Source organism: Cololabis saira, chromosome 2 (genome assembly GCF_033807715.1).
Source record: "Cololabis saira isolate AMF1-May2022 chromosome 2, fColSai1.1, whole genome shotgun sequence".
NCBI classification, from domain to species: Eukaryota; Metazoa; Chordata; class Actinopteri; order Beloniformes; family Belonidae; genus Cololabis; species Cololabis saira.
In genome coordinates this window covers 28,670,634-28,692,396 of record NC_084588.1, presented here as the reverse complement: position 1 = coordinate 28,692,396, position 21,763 = coordinate 28,670,634, and the positions used below count along the sequence as shown (strand labels likewise).

Sequence of the window (21,763 nt, the reverse complement as noted above, 5' to 3'; positions counted from 1 at the left end):
TTTAAAATAGGCAAACAAACAGTCACTTTTCACAACGGATTAGGATTGTTACAGTCGCATAACACTTTGAAGGAAGAGGAAAAGCCAAAAAGAAACAGTTTTAACTTTCAAGGCCTTATTTGCTGCCATCCCTGCTGAAAACCTGGAAGTTAACCAGCTTCTTAACATCAGAAAATAATTCCCATTAAATGTGCCAGAAATTCTAGTTTAATCATCCATTTTTTCGCACCCTTTAATATCATCTAAAGAGAGATGCTAGTGACCTTGGAAAAGAATAAGCAGTGACACATAATGGATGAGTGGATGGTTTTCACTGCTAGTTTATAAATGAATGATTACATGAAAAATGAGAATTCTGGAGTTCAAACATCCCAAGGACTATTACGAGATGGCAAGGAGTTTAAACTTTCTTTAGGGACCAAAAAATGTGCATCAAATCAGTTTTTAGTATGAAAGAAATAAACAGTTGCAGGAAAATGGTCATCCCAATGTTAACCCAGAGGGCCATCTACCCAAAACAGAATTAATTGCTATTTTAACCCTCTGACATGACCCAAAAAGGCCATTCAACTTAAGAGAATGTTTACAGGGTCCCTACAGACAAACTGAGGTAAATTTAACTTTGTATATGTACCGGTATACAAAGGGAATAAAAAAGACTGTTTGTATAGGAATTTGTGCTTCTCTTCTCAGCTACTTTGTCATTAGTCTGCACAAGGAGACTACTAAGTTAAGCAAACTTCTGTTTCACAAAATACATTCAAAAAGGGTATCAAAAGAGTTCATGGGCTCTGCTTCCATAGAACTGGTCTGGTACTTAAAGCAGCACAATGTAACTTTCAGCTTTTGTTGAGTTTGGCGGCATCTTTTGGACAAAAGCGGTAGTGCTTTACCAGAAAGAACACTACATTTCCCATGAGCACCAGCGCGTACTGCCGGAAAACTCCTGTCCCGGTCACGTGCATTTGTTTTGATAGTGAATGAAGACGGGACGGACTTTCAAAACTACTTTTCTGTTTCACCAAGTGAACAGACGGAATGCAAAAAAAAGATGTTAAACTGTTGGAAAGGAACTGGAATTTACCGGGATACCTTAAACAAGGAAGCCAGGGAGCGGTATATGGAGAAAATAATGATTATTAACGGTCTGGATCCATATGAAATCCCCTATCAAAGAGTGGAGCTCCTCGTCGGAGCGCCACTCTTTAGTAAGGATTTACTGCCGCAGTTCTGCAGAACCAACGTCTTAGGCTACCTTGTTTAGGAGTGTTTGGCAGCTGCTTTGGTAAATGGTTGACTCGCCATGTGTTTCAATAAATTAGTATAATAGTACAACATACAGTACATGTTTTGTATTACTCTTACTTCTCTTTTCTTTTTTTTGACTGCTATATTATGCTGAAGAGGCTCCGAGGCGTGAGCAATATTTTTGTTTTCCTCGTGAGATAATTTTTTTCCTCTGCAGCTACAAATAGAGTTAATATCTTTTCCTCAACAAACTAGTTTTATCTGAAGATTGGGGTTAATCGCATCGCAGAGAGCTGGCCAGCAACTGCGTTTAGCTGGAGAAGTGGGGAATAAAACCCGTATGAATGATCCGACCCCGGTCGTTATGAGTGTTTGTTTGTTTGTAGTTTAATAAACCCGTGTTTTGATCCGACCCCCGTCTGTGTGCGTGTTAGTTTGTTTACTGAGGAAGGTTGTTTGGTCGTTACAGCCGCGATCCAAGCGAGCCGAAGACTCTTTTACTTTGTTATATCAGATACTTGGCCTGCGTGGTTCTGCCTCCGAGCAGGAAAGCGGTGAAAAGTTAAACCATTAGGATCTTTTCCCCACGTCTGTTATGTGGAGCTGCTGCAGCCACAACGCAGCAACGGGTTACCAGCTTCTGCGGAGCTGCGCTCCACACCCCGCCCATTTTCGTCTCGACTGCGAATCGGGAAGGAGGGGGAAGTGACGTATGCCGTAAAGCAGTCAAAGCCGTAGCAATTTGTAGTTTTTTAGTGTGGCAGGGTTCCTACCATGCTCCTCAAAGTTACGTAGTGCCAGTGAAGGTGATACAGACCCCTCAGACCATGACAGAGGTGTCATTAAACCTGTTGGAAGTTGATGTACCATCACAATGACTCTGGAAATATGATATTAAGGTGGAAAAGTTACATAGTGCTGCTTTAATAATGGCAAAATAAACAAGTGTCCCCTTTTTACATCTATTGTTAATAGTTACCATCAAATCTGTAATTGACTTTTTGGTCCCTAACAAAATACATTTACACTCCTTACCCTCTAAGAACGGACTTAGGGGTGTTTAACTCTGGAATCTTTCTTTAATATCAATAAATTGATAAACAACTTAAGTAATTGACCACTGCAATTTTTTGTTTACGAAAATAATTGTCACATGAGTTCACTAAAATCTACACCTGGAAATACTCATAGAAACAGTGAAAGAACTATTAGCGGTAAACCCAATGTTGCCTCCTTGGTTCTTGGTTTAAAACCTGGTTGGGTTCACGCTTTGTGAACAGAATTTTTTTTAGACAGTCATCTGAGGTTTATTGGTCATTTTAAATAATTTGTGAGAGTGTGTGTGATGCTGATTGTCTTGTTTGTCACTGTGTGTCCCTGTGATGAACAGGGCCACCCTCTGAACAGACTGAAGTGGGCATATAAAATGAACAAACAAATAAGAGGAGCCTTGAGGAATTTCCCAAGCCTAATGTAATGGTTTTCTTGGGGGGGGGCAACCTTGTTTTAATATCAATCAGATAATTAAATTTGCCAACTGAATCAAAAGTAATATTCTAGCTTCAGTTAGGAGAAGTTTGGACCCACCTTTCAAATTAAGTAAAATATTAAAATGGAAATTGTTCATTTGGTTACTTCTTTGATTTCCACTATTAATGTGATGTATTTGTTTTGCTTTTTACTTTAATGATTTGCTCATTCACATGCATGGCTACTATCCTGGACCTCATGCTGACTATTTTTTTTAAAAAAGGTGCAAAATGCAAATTAAACATCTCATAACCAAGTATAGTCCTTTCATCTACTCTACCTCTCTAAAATACAAAGGAAAGATGCCATTGGTGGTAATGAGACTGCTGATACACAAAATATTGAAGAATGTATGTCTCCCACTTAAATAATCCCAGAAAGTGGACACCATTGGTCCTAATCTGGGCTACGTTTGGCTCTTATGGCTCAGTTACAGCACTGGCAAGTGAAATGTGGTTGAGACTGGTTCGATGATCAGATGCTAATGAACAGAAGAAGACGTAGGAAGAGGCAAAGAAGAGAAAAAGAGATACCTTTCCAATGACATCATTGCGACTGAGCCTGTCCTTATCCATGACGGTGATAATTATGGTGGTCTCCCTCAACACGTGGGCAGGCACGTCAAAGGGGAAGGACTCGTTGAAAACAGGGTTCAGACAGCGCTTCATTACCGCTGTCTTCTTCTTCAACACGCGCTTGTCCTTGTGCATCAACCACACTTTTACATAGGGGTCTGAGGAGAGGAAAATAAATCAGTGTATATGCTATTTTATGTCATTTTCTGGCAAAGAAAGAAAAAAACAACATTTGGAAGTATGTTATGAGTAAGGGCATCAAAGAAAGAAGCATTTATACCAGAAGTGCCTCCAATGTCCATGGCTTTGAGGTTGCGGGCTTTGATGATGCTCACAGTGATGGTGTTGGCTGTTGGGTTGTAACACAGGGACACCAGCAGATCCCCTCGACTTCCCTGGAAAAAAATCAGACATGACAGCAGTTGGAGCAAACTGTTTATGCTCACATCTTTTTATTCATATTTTTTTTACATTTTTTATTTCTGTTTGTTGCCTGCTGTGTACTTCTGTTTCCTCCTCTAGCTTCCTGTGCTCCACATCTACCTGTCAGTCTCTTCACATCCCCTTCCATCACCTATCCCATCAGCTTGCTGCCACGTCCCCTCAGGGAGCATCACAGCAGCCAGGAATGACATCACCCATTCAGTCTTATTTCCTGATCCCCTTCATTTTCACCTCCCCCTACTACTTCTGCCTTTCTCCTTACGTACACTGCCATCGCTACATGGTTTCAGCTCCTTCCAGAAAGTCTGCATGTTGGCCAGGTCCAGTTTGTTGAGTGGGATAGATACTTCTCCTATGGGATCATTCCTGCTGAAACGGTCGTAGTCCAGAACCTGCAGGTACAGAGTCCTCTGAACCACCTTTTCATAGGGGAACCCTGACAAAGAGACACATATAATCAAGTTGAAATATGCAGTTGATCCACATTAAAAAAAGAAAAAGGTTTTCACCGTCATACCTTCAAACAAAAAGGTCTCATTCCAGTGAGGGTTTAGATTTTTTCTCTTGACCTTAGTCTCCAGTTTGTGCTTCTTGTCTGGCAGCAGGTAGATTTTGACAAAAGGATCAGAAGTGCCAGAAAAATCCTTAGCAGGTAACTCCTGGCCCTTGAGAATTTTGACGGTGAGGGTTGAGTCTTGAAAACTGTATCCAACACTAAACTGAATACGACCCAGCTTCTCACACACTGGACCCTCGTGTTCTTCCTCCTCTGAACCTGGCGACAGCTGACACAAAGGAGAGGAGAGGTAAATGTTACTTTCGTTTTGGTTCATAATAAGGCTCAACTCTATAAAGAAATTAACTATAAAAAGACATCAATGCAATGTTGTTCAAAAGATATACATCCTGCATCTCTCTGTGGTCTGTGGTTTATTTACCGTATTTTTTAGATTGGCATTAGATTTAGAAGATGTAAAGCCAACAACCAAAAGATTTAGATTCTGGTGTTTTTGAATTGTTTAAGCCTCCTATAAGACAGCACACAGACAGAGACAGAACATTTCCCAGAAAAGCAAGCAACATAAAGGTCCAGGCTGTATCAGCACTAGTTTGCTTTTCTTTTTCATTTTTTTTTAATAGTATTCTACTTTGTTTAGTTTAATGTGTCTAGACTGTGGGTATGAAAAGTTGCCCTTAAAGAGTCCACCGGCTGAAGAAAAATGTGGTGTCCATGTTAGATACACTCTATTGCGGTTATCCCCACAGTGCACTTCTCAGATGTCATATGGATAAATCATTATCATACATACAATAATGACAACCATTACAATTATGATTCAGTGGTTTCTGAAATGTTGTTTTCCTCCAAAATACAACTGCTTCATTCAATGCTAATTTACTAGAGACATCTATCATGTTCATGGGACCTTGAAAATGCAAAACATTTTTCTCAGTCATTATTTTAATTATTAAAAAACGCCTCTGACTCCAAGAGCTAACAATTGCATTCTCCGCTATTCTCTCTTAACCTCACAAATCACTATTTTTCACTAGATTGGGTTGACTTTTGTTAAAAAATCCAAGAACGACAAAGTATAATTTGCAACAAGGCATTGCTGAATGTTTTGAATTACATTCACTTTTAATGAAATGGAAGACAATTTAGAAGCATCCGCTTTGCAACCTTCACCTTCACTTGTATTCATTTTCCTGCTGCCAGTTGCTGCCTGCAGTTATTATCATAACTAGAAGTTCGTTTCAAAAAGAAAATTCAAAATATATTTTCAAACTGAAAAATAAAAAGAGTTTTTGAAGTTACCATATATCAAAATGTGAACCATTAACCAACAACAGTTTAGATGCTAATCATTAGAAAGAATTAACATCTGGTGAGACCTATAAGGAATTGGAAATGCAAATGCAAAACTTAAAAAAGGACATAATTAAAAAGATATCAAGTAGAGCTTTTCCAGTCTAAAAATGTATTATCAATCAGGGAAAGAGCTGGAGGCATTACTTGAGGAGCAGTTTAAGAAGTTTAATATCCCATTCTGGATTTTCCCACTTATTTCTGATGGTGCTGCTCAGCGTTATTCTCCATGCGGAATGTGATCACTTTTCATTATGCAGTGCTACACCCAATCGCTGGCCTAAATTGCTTTTTCTAAAATTGGGCACTTTCTGTGTTTCCAGAAGTCCTCGTTTCTTTCACCCTTTTCTGTATTTATATTCTCCACTTTAATTTATTTTCTACAAACCCAAACAATCTGACTGCATTAGATGCTGCAGATGCAAAAGGTGTATGCAAAAAATGCAACTATTCTTATAAGTATTAGCTAAGTAACCTCTAATCTTTGCCTGATAAACAGAATTGCTAACAAGGATGCCACTGATTCTAATGTCTGAAACCTTCCCAGTGTTCTTTGCTACTGATGTCTAGTTTTTGTGTTAAAAACTTAAACTAAACTGTACCACTGAAATGTTTATTCCTTGCAGTCAATGTGGGTACCATAGTTCATGTAAGCCAATCCTGCAAACAGTGTCTGACTGTAAACACTGAGAAGCTTCAAAAAGTCTAACAGTCCATAGATGGAAGTAGTCCCCAGTAAATGCATTATTTACGCTTGTTCAAAGAAGTAGTCTGTGAAATATGTTTACTGAAAAATATTTCATGAAACATTTATGACCACTTCTTATACATTCTGGAGAAATGAGTGCCAAAGAGTCTATAGGTCAGGAAAGCAGGAAATATAGATATGGTGATGGAAACTCTTGTTGACTTAGGTCTTTTCATGGGATTTCCTCTATTGATAGACTTATGGTAAAAAGGAATATATAAGCCTCTGCAAATGTGTGGGTGTGTGATAAAATTGAGGTGAAGACACTTTCTTGCATCACTCTTCATGCATCTGTGAGCATCTCACACATTGAAAGCAGTGTCAGAGAACATCCTGATAAGAACCATGGAGATACTGACAGGACCCCAACCCTCCCAACAGCTCTCAGGTAGGATATTTCAGAGGCTTGGCTGTATTTATGATATGACGTTGGATGCCAGTTAACTCTTCTTCCTCTTTGTACAGTCTACGCATTAAAGTCTAGCACCAAAGTAGCTCAAAAGTGCAGGAGGAGTATTTTTTCACCATAAAAGGAGAACGGTGTAATATATACCCGCCTTGGGCAAAATTGCCCAAGATGAGCATTATCATTAAAGCGCCACTGCTATGAATTCCTCAGACACACCATGAAACCCACATAATTACAAAGTGCTCATACCCATCTCTGTCATATTCTCACAGTACCCACGTCACTGCATGCTCCCTTACTGCTAATTACTGAATCTTTCTGAATAAAGCGCTCATAGTACCCTCTCAAATGAGAAGGCTTTCAGTATATTTCTGAAAAGTTGTTGCCAGTAACTAACTGTAATGCTCCAAAGGTTGGGAGAACTGAGTGGGCTGGAGACAGTTCTTTCTGAGTGATAAAAGAGTTGGGAAGATGTAACACCTCTCATAAAACTCAGTTTCAGCTTTTTTCTCTTGCCTTTTCATAAACCAATATAATATATTATTTACAGCATGTTACGAACAAACAAAATCAAACATGTTATGTAAAGTACCACACAATAATTTTCACTGGTAAAAAGAACAATTTACTGGAAAAAAGTGGCAAAATTTTAGATTGGTGTCCAGGAGGCATCCTAACCAAATGACCAAACTACATCATTTGGCTCCTCTCAAAGTGGAGAAGAAACAACTCTACTCTGAGTCTCTGCCACCCTGTCTCTCAGGGAGAGTCCAGTTTTATCTGCTCATTCTTTTAGTCAGTAGAGTCTCGCCTTTAACTAAACTCTCTCTTCACAACAAAAAACCAGTATAAACCAGTATAACCTAGTAAATTATTAAAATCAACTAAAAGGTTGATTTTGTTCTTTTTTCTCCAGATTTCATGTGTTCTTTTGGTTAATTTTCCTACACATTGTCTCAACATTTCTGTGTGATTTTCATGTCATTTCATTTACTACATTTAAAACCCACCTGAAGAGAGCTGGAATAGACTCCAGTTCATCCCTGTGACCCTGAACTGGAATAAGCGGGTCTAGATAATGGATGGATGGAGTTTAAAAAGCATGGATGAGTTTCTAGTGTATCAATGAAATGTGACTCATGGGGCTCTGGAGGTAGTAAGATGAATTTATGTGTTACCATGAGCATGTCACTGGTGACTGAGTTGGCCAAGTCAGAAACAGAAGAGTTGGCCTCGTTGCTCTGTCCCTGGCGGCGTCCTGCCTCATCTGGAGTCTGACCTCTGGGACTGCTGCCTGGTTTGTTGCCAGGAGTTCTGTTGGAAAAACACAAACACAAACATACCAAAATCAAAATGGTCATAATCTGCACTGTGCTCAAATAATATGTATTATTATCCACAGATCTTTCTTGTTTGTCATGAGTTGTGCTTGTTTTTTCAATTCTAATAAAAGGGAAATCTTGATCAATGCACCTTCATGCACCTTCGACTTTATAGCCTACAGTACACCGAATTGTCCTAACTGGAATCAGTGAAGCTATTCTAAACTATGTGTTTAATTCTTTAGCATTTTAATTATGTGGCTTACATTTTTAGCAATCTGTAGATTCTCTGTCAAACACACAGAAGAGCAAGGAATTTTAAATTGCCTGCAATCTGCAATGTTGCCGTTACATAGCACTAAAAACTACACAATTGACTTTTTAATGATCTGGAATTATTGCAGTCTGCTTTTTAATTTACATTTTACGAATCATCCCTGATAGTTTAATGAACAAAATTCCAAAAATATGATTGACCAGTAGCCATTTAGCTTATTTTAGTTTATCTTTGTGCACAGATTGCAAACAAGTTTAAACAGGTATCCAGGTTCAGTCTTCTAAATGCAACAATCCCTATTTTCGATCAAGTTGTCTTAAAAGCAGCATAACATACCCATAACCACAAATTGTATGCCTATCACTGGACATGAAATATTTCTCTGTAACATGTATGTCCCTCAAGCAGCAAGCAAATTTAATATATATAACATATCATTTGACACTGTTGTTTTGTTAGTTCAGTATTTTATTTTTATTTCAATGGCATTTTGCCAATCTGTTGCTCTTTTGTTATTTGCATAATTAATTTTCTTCTGTAAGGTGTCCTTGAGTTTTGTGAACGACACCTATAAATATAATGTGTTATTATTGCTTTTATTATTTAAATCATTACCTTAGGGTTAATGGTATTATTTATGGAAACTCAGGCTAAACCCACTTTAATTCAGATCATTTATTTGCATTGCACCAATGCACAGCAAATGTCATCTCAAGGTAGTTTACACAAAGAAACAAGTTCAATATGACCTAATTCACAAAATAATTCATAAAACTCATTAAAAATAACAACAGCCTATAAGGAATCCAACAGATCGCATCGAATCGTCGCTTCAGTCAATCTCTCATTCTGAGTTAGCATGAGATGACTGTGGAGAAAGATAGAGAGAGAGAAAAAACAGGGATTAAAACTCAACGAAGGTGGCCATTCCTCGGCTGGATGGTGGGCCGAGATGACAGACTTAACGTAGACTAGATTTATTTCTGCTGTGAAGATTTGCCATCAATAAAGACCATGTTTATAAGTCTTTGGAAAGTAATATATCTGGAAAAAAGATGGAAGTAATTTGCTACTCGATCACATTATGTAACTATTTGGAGAGGAGATTCAATAGTCTAGGCATATTGGTATAAATAAGACTAATGAGCACTTATCACTGTGAGTGGGAAGAGGCTGACTGAAAAAATAACAAGTAAATGAGAGTCAGACAATTAAAATTAAGCAAATGAGGTCTTAAACACCAGCAAGTTACATTTTGTTGATTTTTGAGGAAAAGATTGTGCACAAAGAGACATTTTAAAGACAATGGAGGTTAGAAAAAATGAAGAAAGAATTGTCACTATAGTCAAACCTTTTATGGATTTAAAGACTGAACAAAATGATGCTATTGACACAAGCTGATGTGAGTCGGAGACATCAACATAGAAACACACAAAAGCATTATCTGAAATAAAAACTGAGATGAAAAGTATGATGGGATAGAAACCAAGAAACAAAACAAACCACATCTGAGTACAGAGTCAGATGTACTGAAGCTGAGAAAGGAAGCGATCTGACATGTTTCATGGGCAAGAAGAACAGAGGGATGCTCAAAAAGGAGGGTTGATAAATGGACAGGGGTTGTAGAGCAGAGAGACAGCCAGAAGTAAAGGGACACTGAATGAGGGAAAAAAAAGTGATGCGATGTGGAATAGAAAAGAACTGATTCGTCACTCTGCAATGATTTCCTGTGATCTCCAGGTCAGAACACTAACAATGCAGGACTGATTCAATACAAACTCTAATAGTTTCTGTTTCTCAGCCTTGCACAGTGTGCCTCACCTCTGCAGATGTCTGCTGATGAAGACAGCAGAAACATAACTAAATCTTTTTCTCAGCAGGTCAGGAACAATGCTTTTATAGCCACTGATGTCAAACGCCCAACACATCAGGCAACATTGTCATTTACCGACATAACACCTGGCTGTCTCCCTCTGCAACTACTGTCACTTGTACTGAGGTGCTCATTAAATATATACTAACTCTTTACCACAATTAAGCAACTTAATAATTTGTCTTTATTTCAGACATAAGAGATGGTGACAGATAATGTTTTGCATTAACACTTTAGTTTTAATTATTGTGTATACATCTGTGAAATTAGTTATCACGAGAAGTATTTAGGGCCCGAGCACAAGGGTGCGAGGACCCTTTGGAAACTGAAATAATTCTTTATTAGTATTTTCTTTGTGCCGAAAGGATCGCAATTTTGAGGCCTTTAACATAATGGAAAAGTCCCCCCCCCCCCCCAAGTAAAATTTTTTGGGATAATGAATTCGTGAATGGGCAAAATCTCTCAACAGTGCCCACTGACGTTAGATGTGGGACTGCGTATAACCTACATGCACGAAAATCTGTACACAGATTCCTATGAGAAAATTAATTGATATCAGAAAAAAAGTATCTTGGGACCGTACTCTAAAATGTACAGGAAGTCCACAGTTTTGCACCAAACATCCAAAAATGGCTTAGTCATTTTGCATACATTGGAATGTGCGATACTCCTCCGAGAAATTGTCTGGTGTGCTTTGAAAATTGCAAATTACTTTTTTTGAACAATGTAACCCTGTTTTAGTGGGTAGAGATGATCCACACCAAACCTGTCCAGGCAGTATAAAAACTCATAGAGGATGACATCAAAGTGAGTACTGTAACCCTGTCATTTATGTTATCCCATGAAAGGATGGCAAAGTTTGATGTCTAGCCACAAATCAACTTGCCATAAAACCAACACAGATTGTAAAAGTGAACCATTAAATAATGTTTTCATCCTGAACATGTGGATACAACAATATTGGCTGAATTCTCTAGCGCCACCTTCTGGTCAGGTATACATTTTCATTATGTGCTCTATTTACGGATTTGTTCATCCAATCAAAATTAAATCTGAACATATTATTGTCATAAGGTTCCTATTTGACTGTCTCTTGTATCGTGATCATTACTTGAATGTGGCCGCCATGAGCAGCCATTGAATGGGAAGTAACCAATTTCTGGTGCTTACACAGTAAAGAAATTATAAAAAATCACTTGTTTGTCCTAGGTCAGTCAAATTATAGGATCAGTTGCCTTCTGACAAGACAAAAAATCCATACACTCTAATAGTGTAGGGAGAATCTGTCACTGTTTTTTCAAAATATGAAATCATGACGTTTGGATGTGCATAGGCACTACCATGTAAATGTGTCCCCTCGCGCAAAATGTGGCCCTTCGTAGAAGAAGAGGCCCTACGCACAGCGTGCATTCTGCGTATAGGGAGATGCCAGTTATTAGAAAATATTCAGTAATCCACCAATCAAGTCAACAATCTTACTCTAATATTATCACTCTTCCTTCTGTTTATATCAAAATACAAAAATGAGGGGCACGGTGGCGCAGCAGGTAGTGCAGCCGTCTCACAGCAAGAAGGTCCTGGGTTCAATTCCCGCCGGGGACGCTGTGGGCACTGAAGTTAGCTATACATGCCCCCTCTGGCCAACCGGGGCGCCAGATGGGGTGGGGAGGATCCGGCCGGAATAACGTGATCCTTCCACGCGCTACATCCGGCCGGAGAAACCCCACCCTGTCTGGTGAAAAGATGCGGCCTGCTCACTCCTCAGGTTAAGGAGGAGACCTGAGCTCAGTGCGGGGCCCACCCGGGGTTGGTAGAGGATGGCAATGCCCAGGACTGTTAGGTAGGAGCACTGGGTGATAAAATGGGGAAAAAAAACGGGATAAAAACATAAAAAAAAAAAAAAAAATACAAAAATGACATTCAAATGAATCTGGATGGTCATTCAAACTGATGGGAAAAAAAGTGCAATACAGGTCCCTCAGACTTTTGCACAGTATTGTCATTGATGTCAGGAAAGGCATCAATGTCAGGAAAGTGTTATGGACGGGGGGTATGCTCTGCACCGATGGCTTCGGGGAGACGGGGCCTCATAGTGTGAGGGCCCGATTTTTGCAGCCTGCGGCTATATTTTGTTATTGTTGATGCATCAATACGTTTTTACAAGTAACTTTGTGTAATTAGTCTATTAAAACTATGGAAGTCTTAATTGGGATTAAATCACCATATTCGTAATGATTTTGGTAAATGGGGACATATTTATTGTATTTTTATACATGTATTTTTTTATAGCTTTATAGCAGAGAAATAGTTTCATAAAAATGAGGCTTTGACAGTCCCAGCCTCATGCCTACATTTCATATTGTCATATAAAAAATGAATAATTTTGAAAATGTTCTCTGAAACAATCATAAAGTTGGACTTTTTTTCTTGTTCTTCCCATGACCAGTGTGTATTTCAAATATGTTTACTACGAAATCAAAAGCAAATTAAGGAGCAGAACCAATGAAAATGCTTCTCATCCATCAGTTTCTTGTCACTTTTATGTGTCCCACATGTTTTTGATGTGCTGGAACAGTTGTTTGGAAACTATTTATTGGTTTTAAAAATGCCATCTAGCACCTACTGCCTTGAGATGGATGTTTTTGATTTTTTTTTATATAAATAAGTAGATATACACAAAAATGGATCCCTTCTCTTCCTCTTTTAGAATGATCAGTGCTTCACTCACAATATGTTTCAGTTTCTTGTCCAGCAGTGTTTACTCACTAGTGCTGGTTCTTCTTGCCGTAACTAACTCAATAAATGTTTCTCCACAGCACACCACATTCTCTGTTGTTAGCTGCTAGAGTGAAGGGTCCTCATACAATACTGGCATCTGAGAAACTGAAGACTGAGCAATAATAGAAATGGAAACAAAAAAAGGAAAAGCCCAGTTGTTTAGTGTTAACAAAGCTGTGGCTGCAGTGGATAGTGTTACCCCTCATTTGCTCTTCTCCTACTCCTTGGATTGGAATATATTGCATTTAAAAAAAAAAAGGCCTATTTAACACACGCACGCACACATGCATACACACACACACACACACACACACACACACACACACACACACACACACACACACACACACACACACACACACACACACTTGGCCAATTCAGGTAAAAGTTATAAGCAACATTTATTTACTTCTCTCAGCCCGGTGGCTGGTTGAACAGCATTGCTGCCTGACAGCTACAAGGTTACTGGTTTCCAGGCAGAGTTTGTATGTTCTCACCAAGCTTGTATGGATTTTCTCTGGGTTCTCCAGTTTCCTTCCACAGTCTAAATAAAATTATTTTAGGCTAAATGCTGATTCTGATTTGATCATCTGAGTGTGTGTGTCTGTTTTGTTTCTTTTGCCAATATGCGGTACTCGGCTAGCAATCTGTCCAGGCTGTACCCCTGATTTTTATCCAAAGACAGATGGAACAGTCTCCAGCAGACCCCTGCAGCTCTGAAGGTGATTGACAGATAAGTAGATGGATACACACCAAATGGTCAGATTAATGCTTTGGTCCAACAGACTGAAGAACTCCTTTGTCCCCCGTGCCATCAAACTGTTCAACTCCTCACTGGGGGGAAGGAGGGCAAAGAAGAAGAACTGAAAAACAGAGGGACTGTGGGGGGGTCAGTCAGTCAGTCAGTCAGTCTGACCAACAACAAACCGCACTGTGCAATAACCAGGACAGTGCAACACTTTTTATATACTTATAATTATTTTTATGGCACCGCACTTTCTATTTTTAGGGCCCGAGCACTGACAGTGCGAAGGCCCTATTGTATCTGTAGGAATTTTTCTTTTTCTTTTTCTTTATCCTTCTGACGAAAGGAGGGCCTTTTTGCCCCCCTAAACGTGCCCCAAAAGTCACCAAATTTTGCACGGAAGCCAGGCCTGGCGGAAAATTTGATATTTAATGGTTTGCATTAATGGGTGTGGCAAAATGGCTCAACAGCGACCCCTAGAAAACTTTTCTCTGCCATAACTTTTGAACAGGTTGTGATAAAGACATGTGGGTGGTGTCATCGGACTCGGTATTGAGTACTTGACCTTCATTGGCCTGAATTAGCCCCCCCCATTTTTCTGATTGGTTGTCCCTATTTTCTGCTCTAATTTTTGAATGGTTTGACATAGAGAGTTGTGGGTGGTGTCATCGGACTCGGTATTGAGTACTTGACCTTCATTGGCATGAATTATCCCCGCCCCTTCTTCTGATTGGTCGATATTTCATAGTTCCTATTTTCTGCCATAACTTTTGAATGGTTTGACATAGAAAGTTGTGGGTGGTGTCATTTCTGATATGCTTATGAGGGGCGCTGGCCATGAGTGCGAGGGCCCGTTCATCGCTGCTTGCAGCTTTAATTATATTTATTTTTTATTTTTGTTTGCACATTTTACTTTTATTTTTATTTCTTGATTTTCTTATCTTTTTATCTTTATATGGGTGTTTGGCTCCTTACTTTGATCTTACAGTCCATAATATACGTCTGTCAGCATCAAACACGCAAAACCGTTTGAATTGGACTTCCCCAATTCAGGACCTTGAGAGCCACCACCCTGTATATTTTAGATGATTCTCCACACCAACATATCTGATTAAAATTAATGGATCACCAGGGATCTAAAACATGCAGGGCATTAGCCCAGAGAACCTGGATTGGGGAAAATTGATGTAAATCAACAATAAGTCCTACCAAAACACACAAGGTGAGTTCCACTATTATCTACATCAGAGATATTTTATTAATTTATGCACAATAAATTTATGCACGGCATACACTTTCATTGTTATTTTGATGATACCAGCTCTATTTGTCTATGAAGCTGGATGAAACAGAACCCTTAGTTAAACTTCAGGCATGTCTTAGGGACATCAAGGACTGGATGTCCGGAAATTTCTTGCTTCTAAATTCAGATAAAACAGAGGTTATCATTCTTGGTCCAGAGCATCTTAGGAAGGGATTAGATGGGGTTGCGATGGCTTCCAGTGCAACTGTGAGAAACCTTGCTGTTGTTTTCAATCAGGATTTGTCATTTAAACCATATGTTAATCAGGTTTGTAAAATAGCATTTTTCCATCTCCATAATATTGCAAAGATTAGGAAAATCCTCCCACAGAGTGATGCAGAAAAACTAGTTCATGCGTTTGTATCTTCTAGACTAGATTACTGTAATGTGTTATTAGCAGGATGTCCAAGGAATTTGCTGAATAGGCTCTAGCTGATCCAAAATGCAGCAGCCCGAGTGCTGACAGGAATCAGCAGGAGAGACCACGTCTCTCCAGTGTTAGCGTCGCTCCATCCTGTAAAATTCAGAATCCAATTTAAAATTTTATTCCTTGTGTATAAAGCCCAAAACGGTTAGCTCTGCATTATTTGCAAGACCTGATAGTGCCTTATGTTCCTGGCAGAGCTCTCCGTTCTCAGAGTGCAGGTTTACTCGTAGTTCCTAAAGTATCCAAATGTAGATTTGGAGGGCGGGCGTTCTGCTATCAGGAACCATTACTATGGAACCAACTTCCAATCTGGGTTAAGGAGGCTGACACCACCTCCACCTTTAAAACTAAACTTAAAACCTTTCTGTTTAGTAAAGCCTATAGTTAGTGTTTAGTAAACCTCTAGCTGGTGTTGGTAAATCTCTAGGTAGTGTAAACTCTAGTGTGTTAGAGTCAGTAGTCATAGTTGCAGCTATAGAACAAGACTATAATAGTTAGTCTCAAATATATGTTGTGCCGCCGTCATGTGGTCATGTGAACTCTGGACTCATGAATGTTTTGTGGACATTTTGTGAATGTGAATTAGTTCTTTAAAGCTGGCTCAATCTTCAGTCTGGGACCAGCTTCGGATGCCTCTTAAAATGGCCGCTTTGAAAAACTACAAAGACCAGTGTGCCTTGGGGGCGGCGCGCGTCCAATCACTGGCCAGGCGTTTATTAAGTCACGCAGAGCACAAAATCTCAGTTTCTCCCCCAGCTCACTCTCTTTCTCTCAACCCTTCATCTGAGCAGTTCGTCCACTCTTGGCTTCGTGCCAAAGGCACGTCGGAACAGACCGGCCTTCCACCCCGAACGGGGGGGAAACGCGCCCGCATCGGCATCTGGCTTGGGGATCCGTACGCTACAGCGCTTCCTCTCTCCCTCTGCTACTAACCTTTCTCTGTTTGAGTTTATTTTGCAAGGCGGAACCGATCCTCCGGGAACGTGCCCACACCAGCCCAAGAAGCATCCCACCATCTGAGTCTGTGACGCCCACGCACTCATCAGCCATAAGACGGGAGCCCGCACGTCCGACAAGTGGACCGGACCCGCGCGCACCAAGACGACGTGACCAGGCTCCGTTGACCAAGGGGGATCGCTCCGGCTGTTGCGGCGGCGGGATCAGAGCCGAACCGAGCCGAGGGGCCGCCTCGGACTGGAAAACCCGCGACAGAAACTCGATCAGTACCCCGAAGAGCCCACAGCTTCCCGATCCGGATCCCAGAGGAGGCGTGAGGTTTTTGGTTTTGGGTGATCAGTTTAATCTAGAGCGGTTCAGAGTTAAACTTGTGTTTAATTAAAGGTATTATCCATGATTTTAGAGAGCTAGCAAGATTCTAGCAAGACCTCCTCTAAGCCCCGCCCCCTCTTCCCCCTCCCGTCAGCGCTCCGTCCAAAGCCACGCCCCCACAAACTTTGGGGAACGCGCATTTGCAGGAGTCGAGTTGTCCAGGACATTTTGGACAGCACATTTTCAACAAAACTACCCCATGTCTCATTCACCTGTAAGCAAGGCCGGTTTTAGGGGGGGGCAGGGGTGAGCTGTGCCCACCCAAACGTGCATCCTGCCCACCGGCGTCTCCATCCCGGCGAGAGTGGAAAGCAGAGAGCGGAGAGCGGCTGGCGGTGCGCTGCAGGCTCTAGAGCCACAGCTACGGCGTAGGCTACGGCGTAGGCTACGGCGTAGAACAAGAGTGAATATCAGACTAAAAATGACCTAAAACATGCAGAGCATGTTCAATGGGGTAGGTCAAAACAACTGTTGTAACTTGAGGCATATACATTTTACATAAATATGTTTTACGTAGTGCTTTTTTTATACCCAAAATGCAATAGTCACTGCTCTGTCTGTTTCAATCTAATTTAATGTCACCAGCTAAAAAGTTTACAATTTCTTCGGATTTATTAATATATAATTAAGTGGATAAGTGGATTATCAAATATTCTCAAAACCTTACATATTTCTTTCTTTCTGTCTTTTTTTGCTGCTTTCTTTAATTTCTCATATTCACTTGAGAGAGCATTATCAGCATAATTGCACACAATGTCGTCCCACACTAGTCACCATGCACACACAGACCTGCCACTGCAGAACAGACTGTCCTCGAATCATGACTGTTGACACGGAAACGGCCTGTGGGACACGCGGTGAATGGGTGTGGTACTGAAGTGAGTTCATCCATGTGTGTATATACTAAATATATTTACTTGCAGTCTAAATACACAAACCAGCTTACACACAGACAGAGCACTGGTGCTGCATAATGTTTCAGCAAGATAACATCCTCGGATAAGCTTTTTGTTCTGAGGTAGAACAAAAACATTTAGACATGGAATTGCATTTGTTATGAAAGTAATAAATGAAAATAAATCTATCTTGTCATTTATGATGGACTTTGGGATGTTTCCAAACAGATGGAAAAATGTCTGTAGCTGTTAATTGACCCTTTACGCCTGCCAGTGACTATCTCGTCTGAAACACAACACTAGTTATATAATTCATTTTTCAGAGGTTGTTGTAGTCATGACTACCAAAATGTGTGCTTCCACTTGAGGTTGTACTCACTACCATCATGCATTTTACAAGGGGATGCAGTACCCATGGCAACAAGATCCCTCAAAAGAGAGAAGTAAAATCAGACGAAGTTCCAAGGAGAGGGGCATATAATGAAAATAGCAAAACGCCCAGGAGGCAAAAAGGTCTAAACATCCATAAAGCTTTTGAAATGTTCTCTTTGACTTCCTCATACCTACAGTTCTTCAACCCCTGGGGCCCTTCAAATACACCTCAGCGCATATACCACTGAGTGCATGTGTGTATACGTGTGTGTGTGTGTTCCTGATGAAAATACCTGATTCATAAAAGTAAAAAAGAAGTGCAGAATAACCTCCAGCCATGACTCTCAAAAACAAAACATGCAAAAAGAGGAATGCGCAACTATGGTGTAACCTTTACTCTGGATCATCCAACTGAAACTCTGCCCTCACTCAACACAGTGCTTTTCTGATGGCAGAGAAATGCAAATGAGCCACCATGCAGCACGTCTTCAAAATAGAACATATGAGCACACGCATACACACAAGCAATCCCCCTCGGAGGTTGAGGGTAACTTGCCTGGAGAACAACCACTTCAATCTGACGCAGTGAAGCTCAAAAACCCTGACTTCTGACCTCCTGCCCTCAATCTGAGTTGAAAGCCATCTTGTGAGTGCTCGGACAAAGCAGGTCATTACATCCCATTGGACAATGCAGAAGAACCTTATCTTCCCATGGCTATTGTTTGTCACAGAGTCTGTTCAACATTGATTAAGAAAGGCTGAATAAATCAAAGGTACATACTTCATTCATCCAGCTTTAATAGAGGGGTATCAGAAAAGTAATTACTGTACAGAGTGTGTTAGAATAAAAAAAAAGTGCGGAAGTTCAAGCGGAGCTGTGACGGCAAGTGGCTTGAATTCATGAACATGAAACACAAAATAGAGCAAAGGAGTAAAGCAACACAACACATGCATGTGCAGAAAAGAAATTCTGTAAAAAGGAAAAGGATGTGATGTCTGTTTTGCATGCACATATACACAACCTTTTTTCCTCAGAGATGCCCCCTAAGGATCTGTCTGCACACTCTAAAGTGTGTGCAACCAGTTCAGGTAAGAGATGATTGAAATAAGAAGCTATATTACATGTTTAGTATTGAATCATTCAGAACTATAAGACTGGTATTGATTGTTACTATAAGATATATCATCACTAGGTTCATTCAAAGGACTCTCCGACATAAATTTCCCCGTAAGGATCAGCTTTACTCCCCACAGATACTACTTACATTGAGATATTGGGAGTGATGAACAGTATTAAGGGATTTTTGAGCAGCAGCGGGCTTGGCAGGTACATCGGTTAGCAAGGCAGGGATGGCTTTCTTAAAAATACAAAGGAGCTAGAGTCTGTAATTGGAATGAGCCATGTAAAGGGATTTATATAAACTCAAAACATTTCTGTTTGCCAGAACTAGTTATATTTTCAATTACAGGTAAACAGGAGAAACATCTTCATTTACATATGTGTGCAATGTATTTATGCAATGAAACACCAAAGCTCTTTCATAAATTATATTTGGTCTGTAAACAATATTAATATTCAATGCAAAAACATGAATGACTACCCAGATGATAGGAAGCTGAAACTGACTCCTATCATTTAGTGTTGGATACAACAGACCCCCATGGATCAAATCCATCCCTTTCTATGAGCTTTATTCAATGAAGAACATGTTTTATCCAGAGGAAATATATATGATTTATATATATATATATATGATGTATGAGAACACACATGCACACACAGCCACCCTGGCTTTCACAACAAAGAACTTTTAAATTAAAGTTTAAGTGCATGTTTAGTTTCAGAGATTCAAGTTTAAAGGCAGACAATAACCAGAAATAAAAATAGATCTACATCTAACTCCAGACCTGGAGTTAGATGTACAAAACTTTTTGTTGTTTCATAATTAAAGCAGTGTACAAAGGTAGATTATGCATAGGTTAAGTAATTTTATCAAATTTATAAAGCTTTACTCTATATAAATATGGCTCCCTCTAATAGATCACTTCATGGGTCTGATTTCCACTCCCATTTTATAATAATTTATATGGGAGTAAAAGGAACAATAAAGAAGAAGAGCATCCATTCATGATTTATACCCTCTATTTCTTATTTAGAGTCACAGATGTCTGCCAGAGGCTGTCCCAGCTCGCTTTTTGCAAAAGACAGGGGTACACCCTGGAAGAGGTCACTGGTCCATCACAGGGCCACATATAGACAAACAACCCCACACACTCATATTCACTCTTATTGGCATTTTCGTTAAAAACCCTAAATCACTAACATGCATGTTTTTTAACTGGGTGATGAAACCAGACTACCCAGTGAAAATCAGCACTGGAACTATCAACCATCTATCTGTGAGGCAGCAGTTTAACCACCAACACACCATGCTGACAAGAAGAAAAGCAATTGTACCAAGTGTGAAACTGAGACTCCTCAGCAAAGTGGATAAAATGATATTGTTTTTGTTTGTGTCTCAGTCCCAACAGAAAAACAGCTGAATAGAAAAAAGTAACAGAAGCAATCAAACCTCTTACTTGAGAACAAAGGACCCTTCAGAGGTAGAAAGAAGTGGTCTATTCACAAACAAGAAGCCCAAAAGTGTGTCATCTAAAACTATGAGGTGTAGAAGAGAAGGCAAACACTACTTTATATGCAACAGATGAACATTTATCTATGGGATCATACGACCTTGTCTGAAAGGGATAACAAGGGATAGGCAGATGACTTGACTGTTTTTAAAACAGACCTAGAAGACCTAAAGCAGAGCATCAACCAACTACCATCTGGTGCCAGAAAACCAGAACAAAATTGAAATACTTGTTCTCTTCATAAAGCTGCATTAGTTAGGTCTTTAATGCCCCCAGACCATCCCATGCAGTATCATTGTCTGTTTTATATCAGGGTTTAATTGTTCGAAATATAAGTATATGTACATTCTTTATTAACAAATACCAGCTACTGGGTAGCAAAATGAATGTTTTTTGTGTGTATGCATCTTGCCCCCTAATATCAAAGTTGTACCATTAGCAGCAAGGGGCTACATCAATTTCACATTCATGATAACTGTACAAGGGATGAATATTGATGTACCTCATCAGGTGAAATTCAAAAAAGCCATACATTGATACACAATTGGGGAATGTCTTTTTGAGTGACTGCTGCATGAAAGTCTGCAACGGTAGACTTCAGGTTTGTCATCACTTTAGCAACTTGGCAGCTGCAAATTAAGAGCCAAGCAGGCTTAATCACTCTTATTTTTAGGATAATATGGCTTGTTGGGCCTGTCATTATACTGGCAGACCACTGTGATCGTGTCATGGGTTGGTCTTAAAGGTAATGGGGGAACAAGGCACAAAACAGCTTCCAGTCTCCACCTACAAGGGCAAAGGCTAGGCTAGGGAGGGATGATCGCAGCAGCTCTGGTGGAGTTTGATCGATGCTTGACGTATTCAATCAGAATATATCTATGGTATTGTTAAGCATCGTAGGTTAACGTTAGCTAAATTAAGCTAAAATATGCGGCTTGTGGAAACTGAGTTGGGTGTATTCAATGTGAGTAATTGGCTTATTT

At 39.8% G+C, this 21,763-nt stretch overlaps 1 protein-coding gene across 2 annotated transcripts in view; it reads right to left on the bottom strand.

Moving 5' to 3' along the window:
* syt7b (synaptotagmin VIIb) overlaps positions 1-21,763 on the bottom strand; it is a 190,069-nt gene that overhangs the window by 4,648 nt on the left and 163,658 nt on the right. For both annotated transcript variants that reach the window (XM_061742547.1, XM_061742558.1), the window contains 5 exons: positions 8,003-8,138; positions 4,315-4,582; positions 4,064-4,233; positions 3,634-3,748; positions 3,312-3,511 (listed from right to left, as the gene is read on the bottom strand). In XM_061742547.1, coding sequence (XP_061598531.1) covers positions 3,312-3,511; positions 3,634-3,748; positions 4,064-4,233; positions 4,315-4,582; positions 8,003-8,138 — 889 coding nt within the window. The remainder of the gene's footprint in view (positions 1-3,311; positions 3,512-3,633; positions 3,749-4,063; positions 4,234-4,314; positions 4,583-8,002; positions 8,139-21,763) is intronic.